The sequence below is a fragment of the Pseudopodoces humilis genome, chromosome 6, assembly GCF_049639895.1.
Source record: "Pseudopodoces humilis isolate 2021_Gansu_Grassland_sample_001 chromosome 6, ASM4963989v1, whole genome shotgun sequence".
Classification (NCBI taxonomy): domain Eukaryota; kingdom Metazoa; phylum Chordata; class Aves; order Passeriformes; family Paridae; genus Pseudopodoces; species Pseudopodoces humilis.
In genome coordinates this window covers 70104684-70131684 of record NC_142205.1, presented here as the reverse complement: position 1 = coordinate 70131684, position 27001 = coordinate 70104684, and the positions used below count along the sequence as shown (strand labels likewise).

Genomic DNA, 27001 nt, shown 5'->3' with positions numbered 1-27001 from the left:
ATGAGGGAGGAGGATCCCTTTGAGTGGAGCCAGCATAAATGAAAGGAACACTCTCAAACTACACTGAGCCCCAAGAAAATGAGGTGCCCAACTCCGAAACCCCTTTGTAATCAAGTTGGCACATCCCGATCCACCTTTGTATCCTGCTCTTCCCTGCCTTTTCCTACAAGCAATTTTAATAAGCAAAGTACTTAGGGGTGTTTCTTTTCCAGCAGCTCATTTTCAATTCAAGTACCTGCACCACTTGCACTGCCAGCTTTTCCCTCCAGCCTGACTCGGGGTGCTGTGGCCCTTCCACCCACGGCTTCCCTGAGGTTAACGAAGCCACACTCATTTTTAGGGAAGCTCTTCAGGCTGTCAGAGTCTCTTGCTAAATAAAGACAAGGGGTGAAATCACGACACAGAGGCAGTGCTAGGTCTGTTGTAGCTGTTGGGGTTACGGTCTCACCTTCACTCCATGTGATGGCATTTCACCTCCCTTTGCTTTTCTGTAGGGAGGCTGAAAAAACTGCAGGAGGTTGCCCTTGGAAGAGCAAGGGAACATTTGGGCTGGCGTTTTCACCTGCAGCAGGTAAGAGGGAGCATGCACATGACATAGCACCCTGGGCTGCCCTCCCTCCTGTGGATTTGTGCACGAGCCTCCTGGAGTCCTTCCCACCACTCCTGGCAAAAATAACAGGCTCAGTTTTATATTTGGATTTGGCAGCTTGAGGGATTAAAAACTAAAACAGGAGAAAAAAGAAAAAAAAAGAAAAAGAAAACATGTTCTTGGTAACTCAGCAAAGGTTTCAATAATTGAGTTAATATCACCTTCCACAGAAGGCAAATTCGGTTTCCCTGAATATTTCAGTGCACACATGCTTGTGTTTTCCTAGAGCATTTACCTCTCTTCGGAAAAGGATGGTTTAAAAAAAAAAAATAGATTTGTTAGGGCCTTTATTCAGTTAGTTAGCTAGTTTACTTCTCTGGCTTAAAGATTAGATGTTTTCTTTTGGTAAAGCTGGCTATCCCAACTGGCTGTATTAAAATAAGGAAGAATCTCAATCAAAAAGCCTCTCCTAAGGCAAGCTTTCTTGTTAATATGCACCAACATGAAAGGGTTTCTTTTCATCCTATACAACTACAGTGTGTGTAAATTGCAGGGGGCTCATTGGCATAAATCTTGGCTGTGACCTCTGAGGTAAACTGGATTTACATTACTTTCTGACAAGAATTAAATGAAGGCCTTGTGGATATATGAACAGCCTTCTAGACTGCAACAGATGGGCATGAATGTGCTCCCTAGGCAAACTATCAGTGACATCTGTGTCCTCCAAATTCTGGTGGTCTCAGCCAATTAGCAGGCAAAAGGGGGGGAAAAAAAAAAGAAAAAAAAAAAAAGGAAAAAAAAAGCCAGCCCCTGCACAGCTTCCCCAGCCAGAGCCGAAGCAGAAGTGCTTCTGTTTGGAAATGGGATCAAGAACAGCCTCCAGCAGCAAGGAGGTGCTTTGCTGGCCGCTGTCACTGTGGAGATAACACTGCAGGAAAAGCTGAAGTGGTTAGGTAGAACTGGTATTAATATTAACACAGGACAAAGCCCAGCCCCACCTAAGCCTGTGTGGGGCTAGGGTAATGGGGTGCCACCATGGATTTACACTGCTGCAGCCAAGGAGGGAGTTTTGTGGACCCTAAAAAGTAGAGGAGGGGTGAAGCCCAGTGCCTGAAACAGCTAGGGCAGGAAAAGCCCCGCTCTTGATCCATATTCAAACCCCCTCTCCCTGCAGAAGTAGCCAGAGTTGGAAGGGACCCATAAGGATTCCCAAATCCTCTCCAAGCATCCCTCCTTGGGTGGATGGGGTCTGGGGAGCAACATACTCGACGGCCACTGCACCTGCCTGCCCCAAAGCTCAGTGCTTTGTGGAAGAGCATTTCAGCTGCAAACATCCAGGGGGGAAAAAAAAAAAAAAAAGAACAACTTTTCTAGTTTTGTTTGTCAGAATGAGGTTTGGGATTCCTTGGGGTGCAGCGCAGCCACAGAACAGAGCCAAAGCCACACAGCCAGTGCTCACCACACGGAGGTGGCCAGAGGGGCATCAGGGAGTCAAAACCCATCTCCAGCCTACAGCAGAGCCACGGTTTTAGGCCAAGTTGCACCAGAGGAGTGACCCAGACCAACACAAAACTTCAAGCTTATTCCCTGTCTCCCAGTTTTTAATGGAGCTGCCATGGCAGGAGCAGGCAGGACCTCTGGCTAAAAGCAAAGTATGGAACAAAAGCACCTGTTGTTTCGCCCTGGTCATGACTTTTCAGAGAGGCCACTTGGGTGTTTTTCCCTCACCGCTGCTACCCCAAGTACTACCAGGGGATGTTAAAAAAAAAAAAAAAAAAAAAAAGGGATTAATTGAGGAGCAGATCAATAAATTAAAAAGTTCTAAAAAAAAAAAAAAAAGAGCAAAAGGAGAAAAGGCATAATGAATTTGGTACAGCACATATTTTTAGATCAAAGATGCCTTTGAAGTGACAAACCCTTAATCCATAAACTACTGAAGCACTTCCTTTCTCTCCCAAACTACTTGTTGTCAAATAAAATGGAAGTTAAGGAAATTATCTTTATCTGAAAATGGCCAAAAGAAGCCATCACCTAATGACAGCCTTGTCAAAATGACAATTGGGGAAATTGTTAGGAAGGGGAGGCCTGACGACTGGAGGAATAAGCTGGCTGTTTGCTCTAATCTGGTCAGGCAGGCCCCACACAATTCCAGTCAGCTTGCTGTGTGAAACAGCCAAGTCTTTGTCAGTGCAGGCAGGGGCTGGAAAGACTTCTCTTTCATGAATATGTATCACCACCCTCCACGTCTACAGAAAAAAAAAACCCCAAACCTTGCAAACAGCAAAATAATTTTTAAAAAAAAAAAAAAAAAAAAAAAAAAAATGGAACCAACAAAAACATAGAAAATAAATCCCAGAAAAACAAAATCCTGAGATGCAGAGCCGCACGGAAAGGAAAAACCTCTAAGCAATGAAAGCTCACGTTTTGGAAGCTCCTTTGGAAGGAGGATCCTCTTCCCAAAGGCTTTCCTTGCACTTTTATGCCCCAGTGGACTGGGATGAGGCACTTCAAGTGCACAAAGGCAGAATGGGGTGTTCAATGTCCACGGTTGTGTTTTATATTTGGCGTTGGTGGCACCAAACCCCAGGCCAGAGACACGCACAGGGCCGGGCTGGTGAGACGGAGCTCACAGGAATTCCCTGTGCAAGGAGGCAATCACCCGGAGCAGGTCTTAAAACACTTCCAAGGATAGGCACAGAGGCAGAAATTTCCCGTGAAGCCTAAACACCCAGGGAGAAGGGGTTCCTTGACAGGCAACAACGCAACTGAGGTGCTGGGAAGTGGATGGTGGCTCCCACCGAAATGATTTTCTGAGAGATGTCCACGACATCTGTAAATAAAACCCTCTGCAGCACCTCTGCTCAGGCAGCTGGAATCGTGGGTCACCTTGAAGTTTGGGAGACTTTTCTTACGTTAAATCCCAAGCATTCTGAAGACTGGCATGGAAGTGAAACAGGAGAGCCAAATGAAGTGTACTGGGCTGCCCAAACTCCTCTAAACCCAAAAATGGTGTTTAAAGCAACAGATGGGAAGAGAACACCGGATCCAACAAAGCCTGTGCCTGCTGCAGAAAACCCAAATGAAGATATTTTAAGCTGGGGTGGGTTTTGTCTCTGCTGGACAACTACGGCGTCATTAAAGCACAACAATGTTTGAAAAGTTACCTTCAAGTGCTTTTTGCTATCTTTTTAACTTTGCTAGTGAAACTGCAAACTAGATCTTGACTTTCCACAGAGAGCTTGTGGTGATACTATAAACTTGAGTTTTTCTCGAAATAACAACCAGAATATGAAAGTTTGCCTCCCAGCAGAGATACCAAGACACAATGCTCAGTTTTGAGGTCCCCAATATTATGCAATGTTTGCTGTAGACATTTCCATTCCATTAGCATATTCTACTTTACATGAGATCCAGCAATGAATGCTGTCCCTGATCTAAGGCTAATCCTCTTTAAAGAGCTACAGGCTATATTACATGTGGCCACAGCCACGGTTATGCCAGGGCTGAATCACTTTGAAGCCTATTGAACAGTGTTCCCTTGTGAGACCATACACAGAGCCATAAACCGGTGCTCCCTGTGCTGTGAAATCCTGCTGTTTCCACCACCAGGACTTTCTGGACAGCCTGGAGTCCCGGGCAAGGGGCTGCAAACAAGGAAGAGGTGCCCGGCTGCCCTCACCACCCCTCAGCACCAATTTATGTGCCCACAGTAAGAAAAATCCTTTTTTTCCTAAACCTCAACAACAACTTCTCCAAGGGAGGGCTTCCAGAACAATCAAAGGTGAAGGTGAAGCAGATACCTGCTTACCTGAGCAGGAAGGAAGCTGCTTGAGTAGTCTGGGACACGGATATATCAATCTGGGAAAGAAAAAGAGAGAAATGGTCCTGTAGGTACCTGTAAGGCTGCACTGCTCACAGCTGGGCACCCTTGAATGCTATAAACTGAGATAATGGAACTGTGTTTTTATTGCCAAACACCATGTGTTGGAATCTCCAACACCTTCACATCTACACAGATTGAAAGGGGGAAAATAAAAATGCAAAACAACAAAAGATCACTATAGTCTCTGGTCCTGCCACGTATAAGCAAAATACAGCTTATATTATCTTTAATTGCTCAAAATTACTTCCTTTGTTCAATGAAGGGAAATGAAAAGGTTGGCTCTGCTCAGCCTGCACCGTGCACATGAAATTTTCTCTGTCTGAATGGTATTAAACCAGACAAGGAGAGTGGATTCAGCCTCCACAGTAAAATGTGGGGCCTGGTGAAGGCAATGTTCAACCTCCTCGCTGTCAAAATAGCCGCACAAATTATTTTTTCCTTTGCAGCAGACAGAGAAAGGGTTCACAGAAAAAAGAAACAAAAGGCGGAGGGAGCAGCAGAGGGAATAGGAAAAATAATCAGGAGGATGGTGAGAGGGAAGAGCAGCAGAGAGCAGGAGGGGCTGGAAGATGGAAGAGAAACTGAGAAGGAGGAGAAAGGGAGAAGCCAGAGAGGCTCTAAAGGAGGACCAAGGGCAGATCACGATGAGGAATGAAAATGAGAACTTGGAAAGTGGCATAAACAAATTCCATCTTGTAAGGAATACTTCTCCTCAGCAGTCAAGGTGAGATTCCTCATCAGTTTCTCCAGGTCAGATGAGAAGGAAAGAGAAGAGAAAGAGTTCTTTTTCCTGAGTAAACAAGGAGCAAAGAAGGAAATAAACAGAGGGAACTGTGCTGTCTCTTCCTCCTTTGGAAGATCTCCTCTCAGCTTATGGAGTGGAGCTGTTCATGGCACTGGGAGCTAAAACTTCAGTGAGCACACATCCTCCCCATGCATCTCTCCTCCCTCTCACACTGACATCCAGTGGAATACAACGGGATATCCCCGGAGTACACCTGTCTTTGAGAAGGGCCCATTTCTTTTCTGCTTGCATATGAGGCCCTGGGTCGCTGCACGGTAACAACAACTCATAGCAGAACCTCACTACAGGTTGTTGCACACTCCATAGGGCCTTTCCCAACCCTTGGAAGTTATCACTGCCATTATTATCGCTAACTTGCAAGTACCTCGACAACTCTTGCACTACCAAAATTAAATTTGTGACTTTAAATGAAAAATAAAGATAAAAAGGAAAGAACTCTCCGCCCACTCCCGCCCCCAACCAACAACTAATAACCACAAAACACAAAAATCCCCCAAAACAAACGTTGTCTTCCCGTGTCCGGTCACACATTGCCATCTACTGGCTCCCACTCCTGTGCTCTGAGTGCTTGGGTGGCTAGGAACGAGAAAAGGGCTGTGAGCAGTTTATGGCTCCAAATCAATCAGCTCTCACTCACCTCCTCCTCAGTGACTTGGCAGGTCCCTGAAGGACGGTTTCGAGTCACCCTTGTGCCATCCCGGGAGGGCAAGCCCTGGGACAGGGTGGGTACAGCAGCATCCTGCCCAGGCCCACGTGACGGGTGACAAGACACGAGTGAGGCATTCAACGCCAGGGAAAGCCAGCAAACAGGGCTCATGTGCCTCGGGAGACACACCTGGGATATGGAGAGGGCTGGGGGGGACAACTACCCACCTACTGCTCCCTTCTCGGGCTCTCTGAGCTCACCAGGTCACGGCTGTCACCCGTGTGGCGCGGAAACGCACGGCTCGCGTCCTCCCGTGCCCAGAGCCAGCCCTGCAGAAAGGCAGCACTCCTGCAGATTTCTGCCTCGAAACCAACCCTCGGTGCACGCAAACCCATTGCGGTGTTTGGCACAAGAGGCGTCACCAGTTCACGGCACCCGCTTTCATGTTCACCTGGCGACGCTACAGACAAGCTGTGCCGGTGAGTGGGAGCGCTGGTGACCAAAAAACCACGGGAATTATACTCACACACAACACTTAGAGGTGCTGTCGCCCTTCACCCCTGAACCCACTGGCAAATCCCAGCACCACATGGACAGCTTGGATAACCAGGTGTAAAATCTGACCTTGGGAGGGAAGGGCAGAACTGTGGAAACCTCAGCACAGCAGAAATCGGGTCAGACTTCCTGTTGATTCAGCAGAGTGAGGATACTTTCACCATGTAAATTTAAGTAGCAGAGACAAGGAGAAAGTTTCAGACTGGTCTGGACTGCTGCTGGTCTCAAATGTCCACAGAAAGGTTTTTGTGCCATAACAGACACAGAATTATATAGGACATTTTTCCCAAGTGTCCAAGAAATGTCATCACAGCGTTCCCAACTCATAACCAGTCACACAGGTGATTAAGAGACTATACTTCCTATAACTCTTCTGACCTACCATGAACATCCCAGAAAGAGAAAGAAACACTTTTCCCCTCACTGACTCCTGCTTCCTGAGCCAGTTGTGACTGACAGCAACATGAAAGTTCTTTATATTTTTCCATTTCCCAGATTTGCTGACGTAGGCTCTGGAGTTACAGGAATCAGCTGTCAGAAAAGCAATGCACCATCACAGCCATGTCAAACCACCTCCAACTTCCAGCCTGAAAAATCCTAAATTAGCCCAAACACCACATTTATTCCCAGTTTCGCTTTCGACCGAAGAAATTTCAACTAAAAGAAGAAGTTATTGTAATACTGGAATGACCTCTTCTACAGCACAGAACAATTTTAGCAGAATGATCACCCAAGAACCCCACAGGCACAGAGTGCCTGCATTTTATTTTTTTTTCCTCATAAAGGGCAAACCTGGAGTTGTTTTCCTGAGGCTGGCAGCGTTTCAACTGACTAGAAACTTATTGCAGGGAGAAGCTGTAAATCCAGTTCCTGCCCTCCCCTGTACAAAACCACACAGAGCTATACTTAAATCGTAAAGCAATGAAGGAATATGCAGTTAATTTCACGTTACACAATCCTAGGGAAAAAAAATGAAAGGTCCGTACATACCTCAATAGTTACAAGTATCAAAATAATCCTAATCAGGAAAGTTGTCTCATGACCTGGGACTCAGGCTGTTTCCGGAAACAAAGGGCTGACAGGAATTATAACCATGAACAGATGCAATAAATAGCAGACTTGCGCAATTTCCAGAAGGCACCAAAGTATTTCATTTTTCTTGTGTGTGAGCACACAGGCCCAGCCCTGCCTGCTGTAAAAAACGCCTTCATCTGCGGGAGAAAGTTGGAATAATCTGTTTTCTTTCCCTGCTTTTCAACACAACTTCTTGCAGAATGCAGTTTAATCCCCTTTTTTTTTTATGATGTCAGGGAGAAGAGCCCATGGAACAACTGTGTTAGATTGCATACAGATAAAAATTATTCCACAAGAACTACAAAGAAACTTATCAGCCCACAAGCCATTTACCTGTTTGCTGAAGATATACAAAGAACCCACGAGTGAAAAGCAGTTTCTATGAACCAACACGGTATTTCACCGCCCGTGCCAAAGCAATCGAGCCCTCGGTACTTACTTCCAAGTCCCAAAGCTGTGGAGGCAAAGGGAAGGGGGGACACGGAACATCTGGGATCTGGATTCCAAAGGAACAGGTTTGCTTGGCCACTTGTTCTATGCTGGGGAGTAAATACAGATGAATATGAAAAATCAAGCCGCTGGATGAAGAAGAATCCAGGGCTGTGGCAGGATTTGTAAAGGGAAGAAAAAAAAAAATAGAAGTAAGAAAAAGTCTTCAGATCAGTTTAGACCATAGGCCAGGGAAAAATTGGGTTATTTCCCAAAGGCGGTGCAATGTTTGCTTTAAGCAAACAATCAAATATTGTAAAATAATTGGGAGGTAAAACCGAAATTATCTTTTCTAAGAGCTGAGCCCGGGATCTGACTTGTGATCCCTGACACGGCTCTGAACACATGTTCAGATAGCCCCGTAAACCCCGGACAGACCTGTGGCTATTCCTTTAGAGTTATTCACTGTAATAAATAATTTAACTCTTTTTTTCTACTTTTTCCCCCCTTATTTTTAAAAACAGTTCTACTTCCGGCCCCGCGATGCTCTCAGCGTCCCCTGCCTCAGCGCCTCCCCCTCAGCGCTTCCCGCCTCAGCGCCTCCCCTCAGCGCTTCCCGCCGCCTCCCGCAGCAATTACCGGGAGTGAGGAGCCGCAGGAGCCCTCGGCAGGCGCCGGAGCCCCGCTCCCGGCAGGTGAGGAGGCCTGGCCGGGCCGGGCGGACGTGAGGGGAAGGAAGGAAGGAAGGGGACGGGATAGATCAGCGGGCGGACCGGGATGTCGCCCGGCGGGTTCGGCCGGGGGATCCCGGGCTGGCCGTGCTGTGGGGTGGGGAGGTGGCAGCGAGCCTGCTCTGGGAGCCGGGGCTGGAGCCCATGTTCTCAGGGCTCCTCCGCGTTGCTCTCCTGCTTCTGGAAGTGGGGATAATGCCACTCCATCCCCCGTAGGAGAGGATGAGGTGAGATCACGGTCGGCTTGAGTCCAGCGAAGGCGCGGACAGCAGCAGGGCAGTGGCTGCCTCAGAGCTGCGGGAGAAATCTACAGAAAGTTTCTTTCCCCAGGCATTGCAATACAGTCTAGTAAGTAGAAACTCCTTTAGCATTTATGAAGGAATGTTCAGTATGTTGAACCTCGGTGAACCTTTAAGGCAGGACTGGGCAGCCGTGCTGGGAATGCCAGAGGCGATCATGGATCTGAGGCGGGGGCTGTGGGAGCTGCCGAGATCATCCAGGATCATCGGTGGGTGCTGCCGAAGCAATGGGTGAAAATGGGAAAATTCTTTCTTAATTAATGTAGCCATGTGTAAAACTCACTAATATGAACTAAAGTCACAAGTGTCTCTGTGGGCTGAACTGCAAACAAAGTGAAAGGGCTCAGCGGTTTTCCCCTTCACCAAAGATAACATCTTGTAATATCCCCTTACTGGTGCAAAACAAGGAAGGGCAGAGCTAGACACGGGGACTAGCCCCTCCTGGCTCACAGAGCTGCTTCCAGCATCCCAGAGTTGCGGAAGCTACAAGGAGGAGGGATTGATAATGGTGCCACCACAGCTTGTCTCACAGATGGCAAAGGAATAACCTGCTATCAGGGTGTCTGTCTGTATTCCTGCCAAAAAGCACAGATGACATTCCCTAGCTTGTTTTAAAGTGAGCTCTGCTGGAAATTCCGTGTTTCTCTCATCATCTGTGCCGCTGCAGCCTACTTCAGTAACCTGCTGTGTCAGAAGCGTGGCTGGTTTTGTGTCAGAGGTGGAAAGGAAGCAGTTTTGAGGTCTCACCCAGAAAATGATGCGCTGATACACCACCCTTCGCTATGCTTGGTGTTTGTGTGCAGCGTGTAAAAAAACACAAGTCAACTCCATCATCACAAAACACAATCATCACTTAATTGCAGTGATGATTCAGCTACTCATAAAGCTCTGAATGGAGCTGGTGAGCTCCAGATCCGTGTGAGACACGTTGGGAGCTTACTGCAGTCTGGATGTAGAAACATCTGCACTGTGTGATACCAGTTAAATGGCTGCTCACATGTTTCTCTGGTGAGTAACTGGGAACTCATTTGTTGGTTTCTACTTTCAAATAGCGAGACTTTTCTTTAAAAGACTCAGTTGTAGTGCGGGAAGACAGTGGCCTTGCTTTCAGAGAACCAGATGACAGCCTCTCCTGAGCTGTCTCAGGCTTTATTAGGATGCACTGCAGTCGCTCAGGCTTGGGAACAGAATTTGTTTCATAAGTATGTGGTCTCTGTGCTGCATGTGAAGGGCTTAAAAAAACAACATGAAACTACCAAACCCAAGAAAAGAAATTTTTTTAGCACTTCTGCAGCAGCAGAGAGCTGGGATTTTCCAACAGACAATGAGGAAATAGCTAGAGGTGGTGACAATTCCTCTTTTAGGTCTCATGGATAGTCCAGCTTTTGCATTCACTTTTTATGCTGTCACAGCAGTCACTTCTAAGCACTTCTTCTGTGCAAGAGGTCAGTTCGGACCCAAGAGCCTAAGGAGTGCTTTATACACACTTGAATTACCACTGCCTACAGACAGCGTGCTGGTAAAAGTCATTTGGTACCTTCCAGGCACAGGACACACAGAGAGCAGAGCGCACAGACCCAGCCAGTACCGTTTAACTCCATTTTAAGTCTACCGAGTAACTCTTACTGCTAAAAGACTTATTTCTTGCAAAGATAAACCTGCCTGTGAGATCCTCGTGAAGAGCTTGTTGGCAGCAATGGCCAGTCGTGGCTTCTGAGCTCCCCCTCCCGTGCTTTCATCATATTTACTGTCAGCCAGTCACCTGGAAGGTGCGTAGAGCAGCGCAGGGAGTATTTTAATGCCACGGTGAAACCGATTTGCTGGTGATTCCGTGCCGTGATTTCCCCGTTTTCTTGTTCTGAGGACTCTTTCCACCATGACCTCTTTCGAGGAAGCCGAAACAGAAGAAACAGTGACGTGCCTCCACCTGACCTTTTACCACCCTGGCCAGGATGAGAAGATGATGTTCCGCTGCCTGAATTTCTGCAAGCGTGAGCAGGTCAGGGCGGACGACGTGGCCAAGTTTGGCCGCGATTCCAGCGTCTGCCGCTACAACCTGATGGACACGCGCGTCTCCCGGATCCAGTTCTCCCTGCAGTTCTACAGGAAGCTCCAGGCCTCGGAATATGGTTTTGAGATAAAGAACTTGAGCAAGAAAACAAAACTGACCGTCAACCAAACAGAACTGGGTTACTTAAACAAAATCGACCTGCCCTGGAAGTGCATCATCTCTTTCGGGGACTACCAGATCCTAGCAGAGATTCAAGAAGGGGAGGCCATGGATTATTTTGAGACTCACTTACACTTGGCTGAAGCACCAATCCTACAAGAAAGGTGCCTGCCATGCCTGCCATCCCTGCAACCTATACCCGAGAATGGTGTTTCTCCTTCCTATTTTCTTTCCCAAGGAAAAAGCCCCACAGAGATGGATGAAAATGAGCTGTGATAGCGGGGAGAAGGAGGCTGGGTCAGGTTTTGCGGCCTGCACAGCTTCCAGTGTAGACAGCTCTCACCTCAGCCCGCTGTTCTTGGTGCTGCTCACTGACTGCTGCACATCAGTCTTCTTGGTGTTTTCAGCACAGGCATTCCAGAGCACTGTTCCACAGAAATGGATTCTTGTCTTCACTGAGGCCTGAGGGCTCTCCGATGCCCTGTGGGAGACAGGGGGTCACTCAAATCCATGGCAGCAGGTTCAATGCCAGAAAGCGTGGCCACGTGCCTCGAAGGGATATTTCACAGGCATTAAAACAGAGTGTGCACAGCAGGGCTTCGGTCCCAGCCAAGGGGTGACGCAATGTTTTGTTGCATGTTATAGTTTCTGCTTTGCTGTGGACACCAAACTCCAAAACAGTATTTGCAAGCCTAGGTTGTAACTTGACAGATTTTGCAACTTAGAAACACTTTGTCCTTTTATGTTTTTATTAGCTTCAAAGCAAGGTTTGTTTTTTTTTTTTTATTTTTACTTACTGGACATATATATATATATATATATATATATATATATATATATGTATATATTTTTTGCAAGTTAACTTGTTACTTTTGCTTGTGATGTAGACAAACATGTAGCATCAATGATCATGGTCTATAAAAATAAATTTTGTAATAAAAGCATTTTGTTCCCTAGTAAGGATTTGCTCTATTACACAGCTGCAATCTAAAAGAATTTTTGGAGAATAAAATGATTTCCAGGACCATCCAGGTAAGAGACTCACTGTCACTATTCCAAAAGTGCCATTTCTCCAAGGTCAGAATTTACTTAAATACTTTCAGGAAGTTTTCTACCTCTATCCTCTATCCAAATCTCTCTAATAATTTTCTTGTCTTGTAAGTATTTGTCAGGTTGTTTCAGTCAAGTTTTTCTTTGTCAGGGGCTCAGCTTTTCATTGGCATTTGGCTCTTTTTTAATTTTGTCAAGTACATTAGTTCTCTTGAAAGACACACTGGGGAGGAGTTACCTATTTTATCATCCTTAAATATTAGGATGCATTTCAGCATTAATCATTCCAAGAAAACCATAATTATAACTGAGGGGAGGGACAGCTGAGGTTCAGGCAACCAACCACGAGCGAGGGAAAGCCATGGGAGGGGCAATGAAACTCAGACAGTCTTATGTAGGATTTGTCTGTCCATCTCGTCATGTTGCTGTGTTTTCCACCCCTGGAACCAGTCTGTGGTTTCCAAACAACAATCCCTTGCACAGCTGTATCTGCCTGAGCTAAGAGCCAACCATGTAAAACACACATTAAAAAATGAACTGTCTCCTATCACTACATTGATCCACCCAGCAGAAGCGAATTTACACCAGGAAGGTTATTTCACCTTTGAAGTGGGAGGGTACAGCTTCTCATTTCCAACAGGAGAAGGGCTCTATGCTCCAAATTCCTCAGGTGTTCTGTTACTGCAGCTTGTTTAGAGCTTCCCTTCTAAAGCAACAGGTCCCCAAAAGGGACACTGTGGGATTCAGCAGGGCTCTGACGCGGTCCACCACAAACCCAGCAACAGATACACCACTGCCAAATGTAAGACTTGCTGAAAATTTTAATGACTTTTAAATTTTGTACAGATATGCATTTTACAGTACCCTTGAATTGTTTCACATATGAGCTGCTTATAGAATCTCTCAGTTTCTGAAATATCCACAAATACGGAGCATCGCTTCAGAGTCACTCAGCGTGGCGCACTGAGCGCCGCACGGGTTATCGTGAACTGTGGCTACAGAACATGCCCATCACTGAAAAAGCTGGAGTCAGCCTTCTTTTTCCTAGATGCTTGTTCATCCTAAGGGCAGGACTATCAGCTAATTGGCTTCCTCAAGGCATGGTCAGGACAAGGCCACCTCATGTTCACTGGCCAGGAAAAGCAGTGACCGCTGCAGGGGAGGTGGCAGTTTCAGCAGGTAAAAAACATGTTATGTACATGTTGAGGAAGTTGCCTTCCTTCCCATAGGAATATATTACAAAGAAAGGTCCAGGAGAAGTCACACAGCAGTAGCTTTAGGCCAAACCCAAAATATACATTTGATGTGTACAGATCTTTAAAGCTCATTACAAGTATTGCAAATATAAATAATGGCATGAAAATATTTCCAGTGACATAGCTACAACTGAAATGAAGAGATGGAATGTCACCAATAGGATTTATCTGTTCTCTCAGGTTGTTTGTACATATTTCATCCCAGTGTGCAGTATTTTTGTTCCTTATCCACGCTGTAATGACCCAAATATTCCAAATAGTTTCAGATGATCTCAACCAGTGACACAACTTTCACCAACAAATTCAGTTCTGATGGTGACAGCGCAGGGTCATTTCTTATCACAACCTGTTCCTTTTACTCCAAAACAAAGTTAAGCCCTGTCACCCTTTTCGCCATGGAAAAATGAGACAGCTACACAAAATAATGGCAGAGCAGAATGGCTTTGCTTTGAAACTTTGGGGAAAGCTTGAGATCTGCAAGTATTCTGCAGGTTCTCTTATTAAAAAGTAAGATTTACAGGGAATACTGGAGGAGACCACACAGCACAGGACGCCAGCCGTGCAGTCACTGAACACCTCCATGGATTTCATGGATTAACCACCCACTTCAGAGGCACAGGAAAGGCAGAGCACTTCAACACACTGTTAAAACATGAATTTTTCTTCTTCCTTTTCAAAATGCAGATATAGAAATTCAGTCTTTAGGTTCTTGTTCTTCCCACCCCAGCAGCAGCACCATCATCCCTACCCCAGCTGGCTCACTGAGTGTTGCTTTTCCATAACTGTTCTGGTCCAGTGGAATTATAACTTTTCCACAACTGAGGAATTTTAGGACCGTGTAGCAACAGAGGTTGGTCTGTCCAGGGAAAACAAGACTTTGGTCCTCCCAGTTCTCGACTGGTTAAAATTCCCGCTTTATTGACACGTAGAGAACTTGTATTTTACTTTATTTTTGTTTCTCTATCTAGCACGCACTTACCAAGTCTGGCATGTTATACAAGACAATATCTTACCTAACCTGATGAGTTTTACTATGTTCACTGAGTTTAACCGTGCTTGGCATAAAGCAATTGAAAAAATAAAGTGAACGGAAAAAGGACAACACAAGACAAGGAAGACTTTAAGCTAAACAGGAAAATCTGCAATTTGCCACGTGTCAAATCCGTTTTGCAGCTCTTACTTTTGCACCCTCTAAGCAGCTGAAGAGCGAGACAAAAAGCACGGACCAGAAGTAAAAATATTTTAAAATTGTTTCTCTATCTTCAAGTATTAAATAAATTATACGAGACTTATTCTGAGATAAATATTAGGCCAATGATGAATTTCAAAACAAAATCAATAGAAACATCACCCAAAAAAAAAAAAAAAAAGGCAAGTTAAAATATAGATAAGTCAAGCTACAAAGCTTCAATTAGTGCAGATAATTTTATATTAAATCCAGATATCCAGAAATATACACAATAGAATCATCCCAGTTTTCACAAAAGTGGAGAAGGTAGATGATAAAATTGCACTTAGTTCTGAATTCCTTCAGACAGCGAGTCCTTGCCGTTCCTCGCCGATCCGCGCGCAAGAAGAAGGGAAGCGGGTTACAAAAGAGCAGATTGGCTTTGCACATTCCATTTCCCTTTCCAGCATTTGGTCACAGGCAGGGGCCGTGCAGACATGGTCACTATCTGTCCTGGCGCTCGGAATCTGACAGCCTGACATCCGAGGCCGACAATTCCAGCACGGGGTTGACGAAGCCGGCGTACTCGGAGTTGCCGTTGTCATCCATCTCGGCGCTGACAAAGTCATTCTCCCACTCCAGCCCGTTGGAATCGTCAGAGGCTGAGGCTGGGTGGCTTCCTGCCTTCCTGCTGTTGAATTTCAGCGCTGCCCGCAGGATGTCCTCCTCCGTCTTGGAGCGTTCCCTCACCGGAATCATCCTGTTCATGCCTGGCATTTAACACACGTGTGTGAGAAACACATCCTTGTGAGTGCTCAGCTAACTTTTATGTTTCTGCTAGAAGAAACAAAGGTGAAATTTGGACAGGTACTGGGGTTCAATGGTCTAGGAAAGGTCTTGGGTTTGTATGGGAAAGGGATATTTAATTCCAGACAAAATAATACAAAATATGGTTCTGGAAACTGCTCAAAGACATCCAGACGTTCTTGAGGTGAAATAAAAAAAATCACCTACAGATTGGCTAAAAGAAACAAACCCTTGCTAATTTTTGGTGAGCCTTTCAATAGTGGGGGTCTCAACACTTCAGATAAACTTCCAACAAAGAGCTTTTGCAGGGTTAGTAAATAAAAGAGAAAGTACTGGTAACAATGAGGAAATACAGGAAACACCTGTAACAGCAGCAATAAGGACAGCTGGGATACGCCTTGGAATGCAGACCTAAGTCCCCAGTGAATGTTAACAGTACAAGTAATAAGGGTTTTTCCCAAAATATTTAAGTCAGACTCCTGACTTAAATATGTTCTACCACATTTTAAAAGGAAGAACAAAACAAGCTCTTCCTTCTGCTCCTAGCTCACGAGAGGGCAGTATTTCTTTACCATCACTTTTGTCAGGAGTTTACAGGTCAGTTCCACAAAAGGCAGGGAAACTAATTCATTTATTTGCTGGAGTATGCAAATAAATGAATTCATTTATTAGTGCTACCTCCACATTTATCAAAATAAGGAATTTTCTCTGTAGAAATAATTTTACAGTTTAACCGTTACAAGCTTGTCAGAAATTGCATCAGAAACAAGTTTTAAATCGCCTTCCCTTTTGAAAACAACAAATTTACAATGAACATAGCTCAAACTGTCAACATCTTTAACTTTTGAGTTCAGGATGGAGCTGAAATGCAGGATAAATACCTTCTTCATCTTCCCACTCTAAATCCAGGGAGGTGCTGTCATCGTTCCCACTCACTGATTTGGTTTTGGTCATCAAGTCACAGCTGCTCTCCGTGTTGGGTGTCAGCACCGTGGCATCAGATGAAAGTCCTATTTAAAAAAAAAAAAACAAAACAACCCATAATGTACTTTTAATTCGTAAATGTACTTGAATTTCAAGTTCAACATGCAAAAGTAAAATTTTGAATTAAGCTTTCATTGTGCTTTGTGGCCCTTTAAACCTCAGGAATGCTGGAAAAGGCAATCAGTTCAAAGAGTAATCAGTAGCTTATTAGTAGTCAATATCACTGAGATATTGCCTAATTAGAACTAGAAAGGAATTTAATAAGCTTTAAGCTGAGTTTGTATGAAGACTTGTTAAAAAAAAAAAAAACCAACCCAAATCAACCCTCTCCTCCCCAGAAAACTGAACTACTCACAGTATTTCCTGAAACACAGCCATCAGTCCTCCACCTTACTGGTTATCATGTACTGTCACCAAAACTTACAGATAAAAGCTTACCGAATAGCTTTCCTCAAAACTTAGTGGAATTTTTAAGTACAGGCAGCCAAACTCCCTCTTGGAACTTCATTAGGGGAAAATTAGGCATTAATGTGATTCTAATTACTTTGCCAAGGGGTGATTAAAAAAAGCTGCAAACACACGTCTGCATCTGCAGCACGGGGTCTGGTTTCACAAGAAATGTCCACCACTATCGTTTATCTATCAGCTAAAAAAAATTACCAGATCTTTTAATTACACACATAAAACTATAAACAATCTGTGTTTATCTAGAAAAACTCTGTGCCCCTCAGACTCCCTTAACACTTAAAGATGTGCTTAAGGAAAAGCAGACTTACTACTGCTTCGGAAAGCTTCATACTGGAATTTTGTATTCCTTAGGAAAGGATCGAGATCTTCCTCTGCCACGGAGCTGCAAGAACAATGTCCAGATTTTTAGCTTTAAAAACCTCCAAGGGTGCCACCAAAAATGTGTTAATCCACATTCCCCCAGCCCTGTGCTACAATGCACATACACCTCCAACTAAATTCTTTATAAAACCATCTGCAAAATACTTTTCTGTTCCTATTCATCATATCCCCTCCCAGTCTGTGCTTCTGCTCAATTTTTATTAGCATTTCCAGTTAAAAAGTAACTAATAAACTCAAAACAACTCTTCCCCTCTCTTCATCAGTTTAGACAAAATCTTAATTTTCAATTCATTTTTTTTTTAGAAATTAATTCAAACCCTGCTCCTGCAGTCCTAAAATCTGGCCAGTTCCTACTCAGTTTTCACAGCTCCTATTCTAATTGTGCTTCCATAGCAAAATTCCTCCTGTCCCCCATGTCTTCCATGCATGAGCTTTTTTTCCTCCACTTTTTTTTTTAAAAGTTTGTTTTTCCCAGCACCACCACCACTGAACACAGAAGGCAGGAATGAAGAGACTTAATCTATAAATAAATACGTAAAATATGTAATAAATAAATATAATTAAGAATTCTAATAAAGAAACAGGCAGACTCTATTAACCATTTAAGCAGCATATTTCTATTGGGTTTTTCAAACAGGGTCCTGAATAATAAAAATACTTTTATGTCAGCTGAAATTTTACATATAAACCCCTTTTTAAAAGAAAACCACTGGATTTTGTGTGGGTGTAAATATCTGTTAGTGGCTGGGAGCAGCACTGTATGCAGCAGTCTAAGAACTCCAGCGACAACCAGAATGAATCCAAACTACCCCCTGACTTTCCAGATGAGGAACAGGAGTACAAACAGCCAAGACTCGCAGTTATCATGGATGAAATTTGGTCTCTTACCTCTGGAACTCTCCATTGTTAACAGCGTGTGCTCTCTGTGTTATTCTGTGCTGCCTACGTTGCTAATGAGAAAAGCGAATCGTTGAAAAAGCTGAATACTCAGAACAGAGCTCTCAACACTTAATTCTATTTTATGCAACGCCCCCCCCCCAAAAAAAAAAAACACCCATCACTTTTTGGAAATGTGGACACCACCTCAGTCATGACTGCACCTGTCTTGTCTCCTGCCTTCTTAAAGAATTCTCAGTGCACAACTAACTCGCGGGTGATGTTTGATTTCTTTTGCTTCGTGCCCAGGAACAGCCACCCTGCCATTTAAAAGATAAATATTTCCTACAAATCCTTTTATCCCTGTGCAGAGCAGTCCTGCCATCTCCTCTGGCTGTCTCCATCAGCACTAAGTGCTTCATCTATATTAATAACAGCTTTGCTGCCTTGCAGGGCCAGAAGTATTAATAATTCTGCTAATGTCAACTTCATCTGAGAATTGCTCTTTGCTTTGGGTGTGGGGAGGTAACTGCACTGGATCTAGTGTTTTTCAGTCCCAGGATGACAGTGGGTTTGTTTTCTGGCACACTTTGCATCTTGGATATTTAAACAATAATAATTGCAGGTTGAAATGAGTAAATGGGGAGTGCAGAGAAAAAAGCAGAAGTAGAAATATCACGTCGTGGTGGTTAGAGGTGAAAAGACTTAAGAAGGCAGAGAGGAACAGACAGAAATTTGGCACAACACAGTCAACAAATCTGTCAAAATCAATTACTGACACATGCAACAATTTTCTTTTAGGATTGCTATACCCACATAACACCCAATTTAGATTATCTCTCCATTTTGCCAGGTCACATCCCAATATCCAGCACTGCCAGTTCCAGGACACACACACGTATAAAAATTCCCCGCTGTTACAGACCCTGACATTTAGTAGGGCACCATCAGCAAGCCAAATGAGCTTTGAAAGAGGCCACACTTCCAAGGAAAAAGCCATTTTCCCATTTGTGCCCGCAAACAGCAGAAAAATGAGTGATGCATTCAAAAATAGCTTCCAGTTTATCTAGAAGGGCTAAGTGCTTGATGCATATCTGGACAAAAAACGCTTCCTTAAAGTCCTTATAATCTTTATGGGTTTTGAGGAGGGTGTTTGAGCAGGAGATAAGTGGTACTAATTTTACACGAAGAGGAAATTAAACTCTCTATAATCCATTCTATCTTAGGCCCTGACTAAAATAAGTGCTTATTAAAGATACTGAAAGACAAGAAATACAGCATTTCTTGCACGGAACTTCTACAAAAACCAGTTAACGCCATTAAAAAAAAAAATCAAAAAAAAAAAATCTACTTTTGCTGGCTTTCTATAGATCAGAAGTGGTAAGGAAAAAAAAGCAGGCAAAAAGGTCAGAAAGAATTAACCCTCCCACACCAAATGGCAAGGGGAGAGAAAGAAATGTGAAAGGAGAGCTGTGCTTAGTGACATGAAAATGAGATGAAAAAACTCCAAAGCGGGGTCAACACGAAACACGAAGAGAAGGCACAAACACGGTGCACAAATACATCAAGTACATTTTACGAGTCTAAATGACGTCACAACCTGTGCTTAATTTCAGGGTTGTGTTTTTTTTTTTTACCCAAAAACCATCACAGATCATTTCACATTCAAGATCAGCAACTTCTACATGTTATATAAGAAGAGTGTTAAGCTAATTATGGATTAAAATTAAAGCTCGTTCAAAATCTGCACTCGGCGACAGAAGCTGTTTGAAACAATTATGGTGATTTTCAGCTGTTCCAACCAGCTGCACTTTCAAATCTTGTACTTCTTTCTCTACAAGCCCAAGCCCATCTCCTCGTCAGGTCTCCTGAGATGGGAAGGATATCAGGGAAGTCTGCATACATGGGAACAGGACAGAGGCTCTCATATATATTGGGGTCTTTTTCCCCTCACCTCCAAGAGCTTTTTCTGCTTTGCTGCCCTGGCTGCTTCACGCTGTGCAGCATATAAAGCCTCCTCTTCTAGTCTTAACTTCTCCTCTTGTAAGGCTAACTGTATATGAACAAAACAGTAATGGTTAACAAAAGCAGAACCTATCTATCTTCCTATTAATAAAGCCGTAAGTGCAAGGAAACAAAAGAAAAGCAGCTAGAAAATCAAAATAAAACAAAACCGACTACAGCTAAAGCATTAACTGAATTTAACAGCTTCCCTCCCCGCAACCAAACAGCCCGAGAAATTTAGGAAACTAACTGAACAAACACTTATTTTTAGCGAATTGCTCTAATGCTCTTTCTGGTTTATTATGAACTGCACAGTGAAAGGTTTAAAGGTTTTCAGTTCCATAGTTCACTGGCACTTTAGATGAAAGTTCATTCCATTTCACACGTGTTGTGTTCCACATCCTATTCCATCAGCTGCTGCAACACTAAAACAGAATAACAAATTATGCGGGGTTTTTTTTTCCGTAAGAAAGTTGTGGAGAAAATTCAGCGCAAGAAAAATTGAGTAGAGAACATTCCCCATTTGGTCTTGGACTAAAAAAAGGGTCAGATTTAAGAGGTCCTGGTCAGAGACCCAACCTATTCATTCAATTTTTCAGCTAGGAGGCTATTAAAAAGAAGGAATTTGTGCATCTTGTAGACTAAAAAACATTAACTGATGAACAAAACCCAACTGTTCCATGTGAGTGGAAACTCCTGGTGTCCATGGCTGATTCTAACATTTTTGGAAGAAAAGCTATTTATACTGTCACTGCAACCACTTACCTCCGACTGAAGCTTCAGATCAACAACCCTCTGCTTCTCAGCAATGGAGTCGTAGTGTCTGTCTTTCAGGTCTGCAATTTCTTCCTCAGTCAGAGGCCTGGAAGCACGGGAGAAAGACAAAAAAAAAAAAAGCTCCATCTATTATTCATGCATGACAGGTCTCATCTGCACTTGAACATATCTGTGTGGTCTTTCCTGACCGCTCCCTTAATGCAGATCCAACAGGCTGTGCTTGTGGCTTGTTCCTCCTGAAAGTTCCAGCTTATTCAGGACAATGCTGTCTCTCCTCAGCCTCACAACGTGGATTATTTATATCTTTGTAGAAAGCTTATTTTGAAAACCACCTCTGCTAACAGAACTACTGGAACAGAACCATTACCGTCATTAAGGTCCAGATCTCGCTCTATTTTTTTTTCCTGAGTTGTTTTTTTCCCTTGTTTTTCCTTTACTCCATTTGGTTCAATATTCACAGTGGAACAGCAGAGGGAAGGAAAGGTCCTCAGTCTCAAAGTCTTACCTGTGGCTGCTTCCTGGGCTTTCCCCCTGTTAAAATAAATAAAAAGGAAATGTCAGATTTTTCTAAAGAGAGAGCACTTCCAAAACTTCCCTTAGCAAAGCAAGCCAGGTCCAATTCTGTTCTCAGACCGAGGGCACTTTCTGAGTCTTATGCAAGAGTTATACCGGGAGCAAATTCTCCTTTAAGTCCTCCCAAACACGCTTTTCCTCCACACCTTTTCTTTCTTCCCTTCCTTAAGGGGTTATTTCCCATACTCCCCAAAATCAACCTCTGAGATCTTTATCCAAAGTCTTAAATTCGTATTCCTAGTGCAAGGAAAACTGAAAGTAAAAAAAAGAAAACAAAAAACCCGTGATTTAAGTCTACAACTCAGCTTCAAGTAGGAGGAAGATGGAGATGTTGGAAGCATTTTTAAGGATTACACGAGCAGGTTTCACAGGTACTCACATGCCCCAGGTACTCACCTCATCGCTTTCCACCAGGTTCTCAAACTGCAGAAAAGGAGAAATAAATCATTTTTACAATGCAATATAATGAACCACTGAAGACAGACAGCAAGCATGACTGCCTATTTTATGTGTCTTATAAAAATCTATGCCAATTCTAACAATGGGACTGTAACAATATTTATGAAAGCCCCTACTTTCAGAGGAATTTCATTTTTAGGGTTGGACCTTTCTTCTTACCAATGTTTCCTGTCTTAAAATATTACATTCTCCTAAAAGGAGAAGAGTCCGAATTAAAAAAAACAAGCATTCTAAACTGCACAAACTCATCCAGCAGAAGTTCAACTGCCACATCGGAAAGAAAAGAAAAAAAAAAAAAAAAAAAAGAAAAAAAGAGACTCCTTATTGACCTAATAATTTGGGAGGAGAACAATACCTCCTTTTCCCTGCCATATGTCTGTGGCAGGAACACCCTCTCACCACGGGAAGTTCTGCACCAAAACAGATTTCCCCCTCTGTACACATCCTGACCCCTTTCTCAACAGCCCAAGCATTGACAACAATAATTCATGTTCTCCTCATTAACGGGGGCAATCTGGCTGCTCTAGGACTTGCAGAGCACAGGAACACTCAGGGAAAGTAAACCAGGTTATTCCTGGTTAACCTTACACTACCCTTGGCAAAAAGGGAGGCTGGGAAAGGATCTCTGTGGCGAACAAAGTAGACCACAAATGCAACAAACTGTCAGGCAACCCCAGCATCAATTTGGGCTGGAATATCCCAGAATATTTCAGTGTTCATAAACTGTAAAAAGTGTTAAAGGCATTGCTAGGATTCAGCTTTTCCCACTTTTTCTTAAATCGCTAAAAATGTAAGTACTCACCTCTATGGTGAAGTGTTCTCCTGTTGAACATGTTCTAAAATACTTGGATCTGGAAAAACAAGCTTACAGTTAGACTACAGAAGACTCTTCAATACACAGCAGAAGGTTAATGAGCCCGAGGGTTTAAAATAGATTTAAAAACATGTTAAATGTAAAATAACAACAAAATCTTCATGTATTTAACACATTAACTGGAGCTCTGCATCGCTACTACAGCAGAGAGAGGCAGAAGCGTGTAAACATCTTCTGTAGAATTGGGAGAAAAAACTAAAACCCTTGTGTGATGAAATCATCTGTCAGGATGCTGGACTTGACATTTACAGACTATTAGCATGTTCTGAAATCCCTTTAATACATTTTTCCTGGAAAAAAACCCATTGTTCCAGGCAATTTCTGAAAATGCTGTTGCTCATCATGGCACTTAACTCTTTCTTGGCAGCTTCTACCTCATCAGTGTTAAACAATATATTTTATATATTAACAGCTTGGCACATCCAGAAGGGTGAGCCTCAGAGAAAAACATCCAAAAAGAGGTCAAGGCAATACTTTTAAACTACAAAAAAATTATAAAATTTTTATGCTCTAATTTTATACAGGGAATTGGTTTCTTGGTTGATTCCTTATTCAGAATTCTTCCTATTTTATTTTAATTCTTTTACAGAGGACAGTTAGCCCTGTCCTCTACAAAACCCAACACAGTATTAAGTTACCTGGATACATTTTTACCTAGCCAAGAAAGTTTGGCCACCGTCCAGAAGAACATTCTAACGTAAACACTCTTCAGTACAACATCCATTTCATCGAACTGTTTCCAAAACCAGGGTTTCCAGTTGCAAGTGCTGACTAGTACAAGGAATAAACCCAAGGCCTCAGGGATTTTTCTATACTTGCAGGAAAGATCATTCAGCTCTCGCAACCAACACCTACTCTGACAACAATAAAAGCAGCACACCAGCCAAAGCCTGAATTATTTTACCCGTATCGTATTTCATCTCCATCTAATTTTTCTCTGGAAGCCAGTTTAGGGAAGATCTCCCCCGGCAACTTGTTGCACAACCTTTCCTGCCACCAAAGAACCTTTCCCAGAGAATTCACTGCTGTGAAACCAGGGAGGAAAGGCCGCCTGAAACACGTGACAAGGGTAATTGGGACACGCGGTACGAACACTTGGAGCAATTTCACTGCTACCCTTCTCTGTAATTTGGTGTGTAGGAGCCAATACCATGAAGAATCTCATTTAATAACTGTACGAGGAAATTGTTCTAGGCTGTTAACAAATGTGTAATTCCAGTTTGCAGGCTTTAGGTAAATTACTTCCAACTTCCCAGACACTTGAGCAGCTTAGTTGCAAGAACTGAAAAGTGAATTAAACGCAGTGCGAGCTCCCTAAGCGTAATCACACACAGCCCAAAAGCAATGCCAGCTCTCTAGGAAGAGACTAGACAGTCCCAGAAAACCTAATTCTGTGCCAGACATTGAGCCCATAAATCCCAGAACTACGGAAGCTTGAGGTCATTAGGGACACAAAGAGAAGACCCATCAGCTTCACCCCTATACAAAACTTCAAATGAAGTATCAGCAACCTCTGAAAATGTTTACACCTCTTACAGTTCTCCTTTAAGCTCTACTTTTCCATTATTTTCTAAGACTTGAGGATCCTTTTGGTTGGATAGATCCTGGAGAAAACAATTCAGCTGATAGGTCACACGACCTATAGTGACAGATTAATCTTCCAAGATCTGAAGCTATTAAGGAGACTAACTTTTCATACATATATATACATACTCCATCCATATATATATATATATATATTTATATATAAAGCACAGTTCCAAGCAAAGGCAGCTTAAAGTCATGCAGGATATTAAAACACTCACTAAAAACTCTATACTACTTAGTTGTTTAATTAGGAGTTTATTTCTTACACGCAAATCTTGGAACATCTAAAAATAATGAAGCTGGGGGGAGGATCTGCGTGATTAAAATAATGATTAAGTTGATAAGCACCATTTTTTACATGATGGTGATCCAGAAATAGCCAAATGTGGACAATGCGGTATCGATCTAACCTAAAAACTTTATAATACGACACATTTTAGTTTTGGTTTTAAGGCAATTCCCAGTGGAAGTGTGAGGAGAAGAACCTAAACACTCGGATACCGCTCCATAAACTACCGCCGCACCCGGAAAACAAACCTGATCTGAAACAACAGGCCAGCAGCTCTCTGTAAAAAAGAACCTTTCGAGTATTTCCTGGTGTTCTCAAAGCACGACACACCGATACTTCAGCGCCAGCTGTCAAGGCACTGGAGGTGTTCTCATCTGCTCAAAATACAGGCAGGTATCCTCTACACGCACTGCCCTGGTTTTTCACCCGTGTCTTGTCTGGAAGGCCCTTCGGAAGGTGAGACTCGCCTGCCAGAGCTGATGGGAAGTAAGAGGCCACGAGCTTGCATCATGTGAAACGCTCAGCGCATCTGCTGAGAACGATTTCTACCCTTATGCATCAAAACTGAGTGATACGTGGGTAAGCAGTGCTGGTCAGGGTATGGAAAAGCCCCGAGCATTTCCTGCTTGCACAGTGCAGTTCCCATGAACTGGTTGTGGCACAACGAAACAGGTTGTTACACGTTTCCAAGAGATAAGAATTCCTCTGAAGCATTCTGCAACAGATATGAGTTCATCCGAACCATTCTGCTCCTGATTTATCCCAACAGCGTCTCAGCCTCTGACTCACAGAGAAGACGAGATCACATTGCAGAAAACCGGGTGTTTTTCCATCTTTTTTTTGCACAAGCACTGCCGCCTGCACAGGTTTTGCCAACTGACCCGAAAAACCCCTCTAAGCATCTCCTGCCGGAAAAACACCAGCGCTGGCCGGGGTAAGGAGCCGCTGACCCTGGAAGTGCATTAACCCCGAGAGCACAAACCTCAGGGAGCCCGGCGCCTCCGTCCCCCCGGGATGCTGCGGCTCCCGAAGGGAACGGGCCAGGGCCACGGGGTGCCCGCATCCCCCTCCCCACCCCGTCACCCCCTCCTGCCCCACGGGGAAGGCGGAGCCGGCACCTCCCCGCCGCGGGGAGGGGAAAGGGGCAGCCGGATCCTGCTCACCCTCCGCCGCGCTGGATCCGGCCGGGATCCCTCCGGAAGAACAGCCCGCAGCACCACTGCGCCCAGCAGTTCCCCATCGCATCCTGCTGGGAAACAGCTCCTGCTCCCTCCCTCCCTCCCGGCGGGACTCAGGCCGCCCCGGCCGTCGGGAGGGGCGGCCGCGGACCCCCGGGAACAAAGGGCCGGCACAGCCTCATGGCTGCGCAGGGGCGGGCGATGCTCGTCCCGAACGCCGGCACCGCCCCTGGCACCGGCATCATCGGCGACATCGGCCCGCCCCTCGCCGGGACCGTCCCAGCCGGGCGGGATCCCGCCCCACCCCTGCCTTCCCCCGGGGCCCTGCCAGCTGGGGTGGTCCCACGTGTAAAAGGGGGAAAATATGCCAGGGTTCCCGCGGGCAGGATGAAAAAGTATAGATAATAATAATAATAGTAATAATAGTAATAATAGTGATGATGATGATGATTATAATAATAATAATAATAATAATAATAGTAACCAAAACCAATAATAGCGTTTTGAAGGAGAGGCTCAAGGCCCCTGTTCTTATGGGGTTGAAAAAGCGGTGTCTCCGCAGTTGTCGAGCCCGGGCTGGGTCAGTGCCGTCGAGATAGCAACAGAGCCAGAAATAGCTGGAGCACGGGCACAGCGTGGTTTTGAGAGGTTCCTCGCATTCCTTGGTCTCTCTGGCTTCTTAAATCGCGGCACCGCACCGACACGCGGAAACACGGAGTCAGGGAATGGTTTGGGTTTGAAGGGATCTCAAAGCCCGTCTCATTCCAGCTCCCTGCCATGGGCAGGGACATCTCCCATCATCCCAGGTTGCTCCAAGCCCCGTCCAGCCTGGTCTTGGATACTCCCGGGGATATGGGGCCGCCACAGCTTCTCTGGGCAACCTGTTCCAGGGGCTCTCCACCCTCAAAGGGAGGATTTTTTTCCTGATCTCCAATCAAATATGCAATCTACCATCTATCTGTTTGAATCCATTCCTCTTTGTCCATGCTAAGTTAGTGGTGTCACTACAAATATGTTGTTATAAATGCATATCATATTATTGACTTTTTGCAAGTCTTATAATGAATATTATATGTATAAGATTAGAAA

At 44.2% G+C, this 27001-nt stretch overlaps 3 protein-coding genes across 26 annotated transcripts in view; 1 reads left to right on the top strand and 2 right to left on the bottom strand.

Annotated features, from left to right (window-relative positions):
- ALPK1 (alpha kinase 1) overlaps positions 1 to 8706 on the bottom strand; it is a 34074-nt gene extending 25368 nt beyond the window's left edge. For 3 of the 17 annotated variants that reach the window (XM_088056279.1, XM_088056282.1, XM_088056290.1), the window contains exons 1-5: positions 8621 to 8706; positions 7992 to 8091; positions 6151 to 6252; positions 5915 to 6016; positions 4398 to 4447 (exon numbers count right to left, since the gene is read on the bottom strand). The gene's annotated coding sequence lies outside the window, so the exon portion shown is untranslated. The other 14 variants (XM_088056285.1, XM_088056284.1, XM_088056281.1 and 11 more) reach the window with 12 other exon arrangements.
- On the top strand, positions 8012 to 12082 carry TIFA (TRAF interacting protein with forkhead associated domain). 7 transcript variants are annotated; one of them, XM_014260753.2, is made up of 5 exons: positions 8012 to 8067; positions 8506 to 8676; positions 8929 to 9060; positions 10556 to 10780; positions 10875 to 12082. In XM_014260753.2, the coding sequence occupies exon 5, from the start codon at positions 10888 to 10890 to the stop codon at positions 11455 to 11457; it is 570 nt and encodes a 189-aa protein (XP_014116228.2). In that variant the 5' UTR covers positions 8012 to 8067; positions 8506 to 8676; positions 8929 to 9060; positions 10556 to 10780; positions 10875 to 10887; the 3' UTR covers positions 11458 to 12082. The 7 variants fall into 7 exon arrangements, with proteins under 7 accessions (XP_014116228.2, XP_014116229.2, XP_087912420.1 ...); XM_088056294.1 differs by adding an exon at positions 9129 to 9220 and having other exon boundaries at positions 8014 to 8067; positions 10556 to 12082; XM_014260754.2 differs by lacking the exon at positions 10556 to 10780 and having other exon boundaries at positions 8013 to 8067.
- A 952-nt stretch (positions 12083 to 13034) lies between these two features.
- AP1AR (adaptor related protein complex 1 associated regulatory protein) lies at positions 13035 to 26117 on the bottom strand. 2 transcript variants are annotated; one of them, XM_005532170.3, is made up of 10 exons: positions 25898 to 26117; positions 22787 to 22835; positions 21922 to 21948; positions 21458 to 21483; positions 20941 to 21037; positions 20126 to 20224; positions 18184 to 18245; positions 17223 to 17296; positions 16344 to 16472; positions 13035 to 15425 (listed from the first exon to the last, which is right to left on the bottom strand). In XM_005532170.3, the coding sequence occupies exons 1-10, from the start codon at positions 25972 to 25974 to the stop codon at positions 15160 to 15162; spliced, it is 906 nt and encodes a 301-aa protein (XP_005532227.1). In that variant the 5' UTR covers positions 25975 to 26117; the 3' UTR covers positions 13035 to 15159. The 2 variants fall into 2 exon arrangements, with proteins under 2 accessions (XP_005532227.1, XP_005532228.1); XM_005532171.3 differs by lacking the exon at positions 20126 to 20224.
- Between the last annotated feature and the right edge of the window lie 884 nt (positions 26118 to 27001).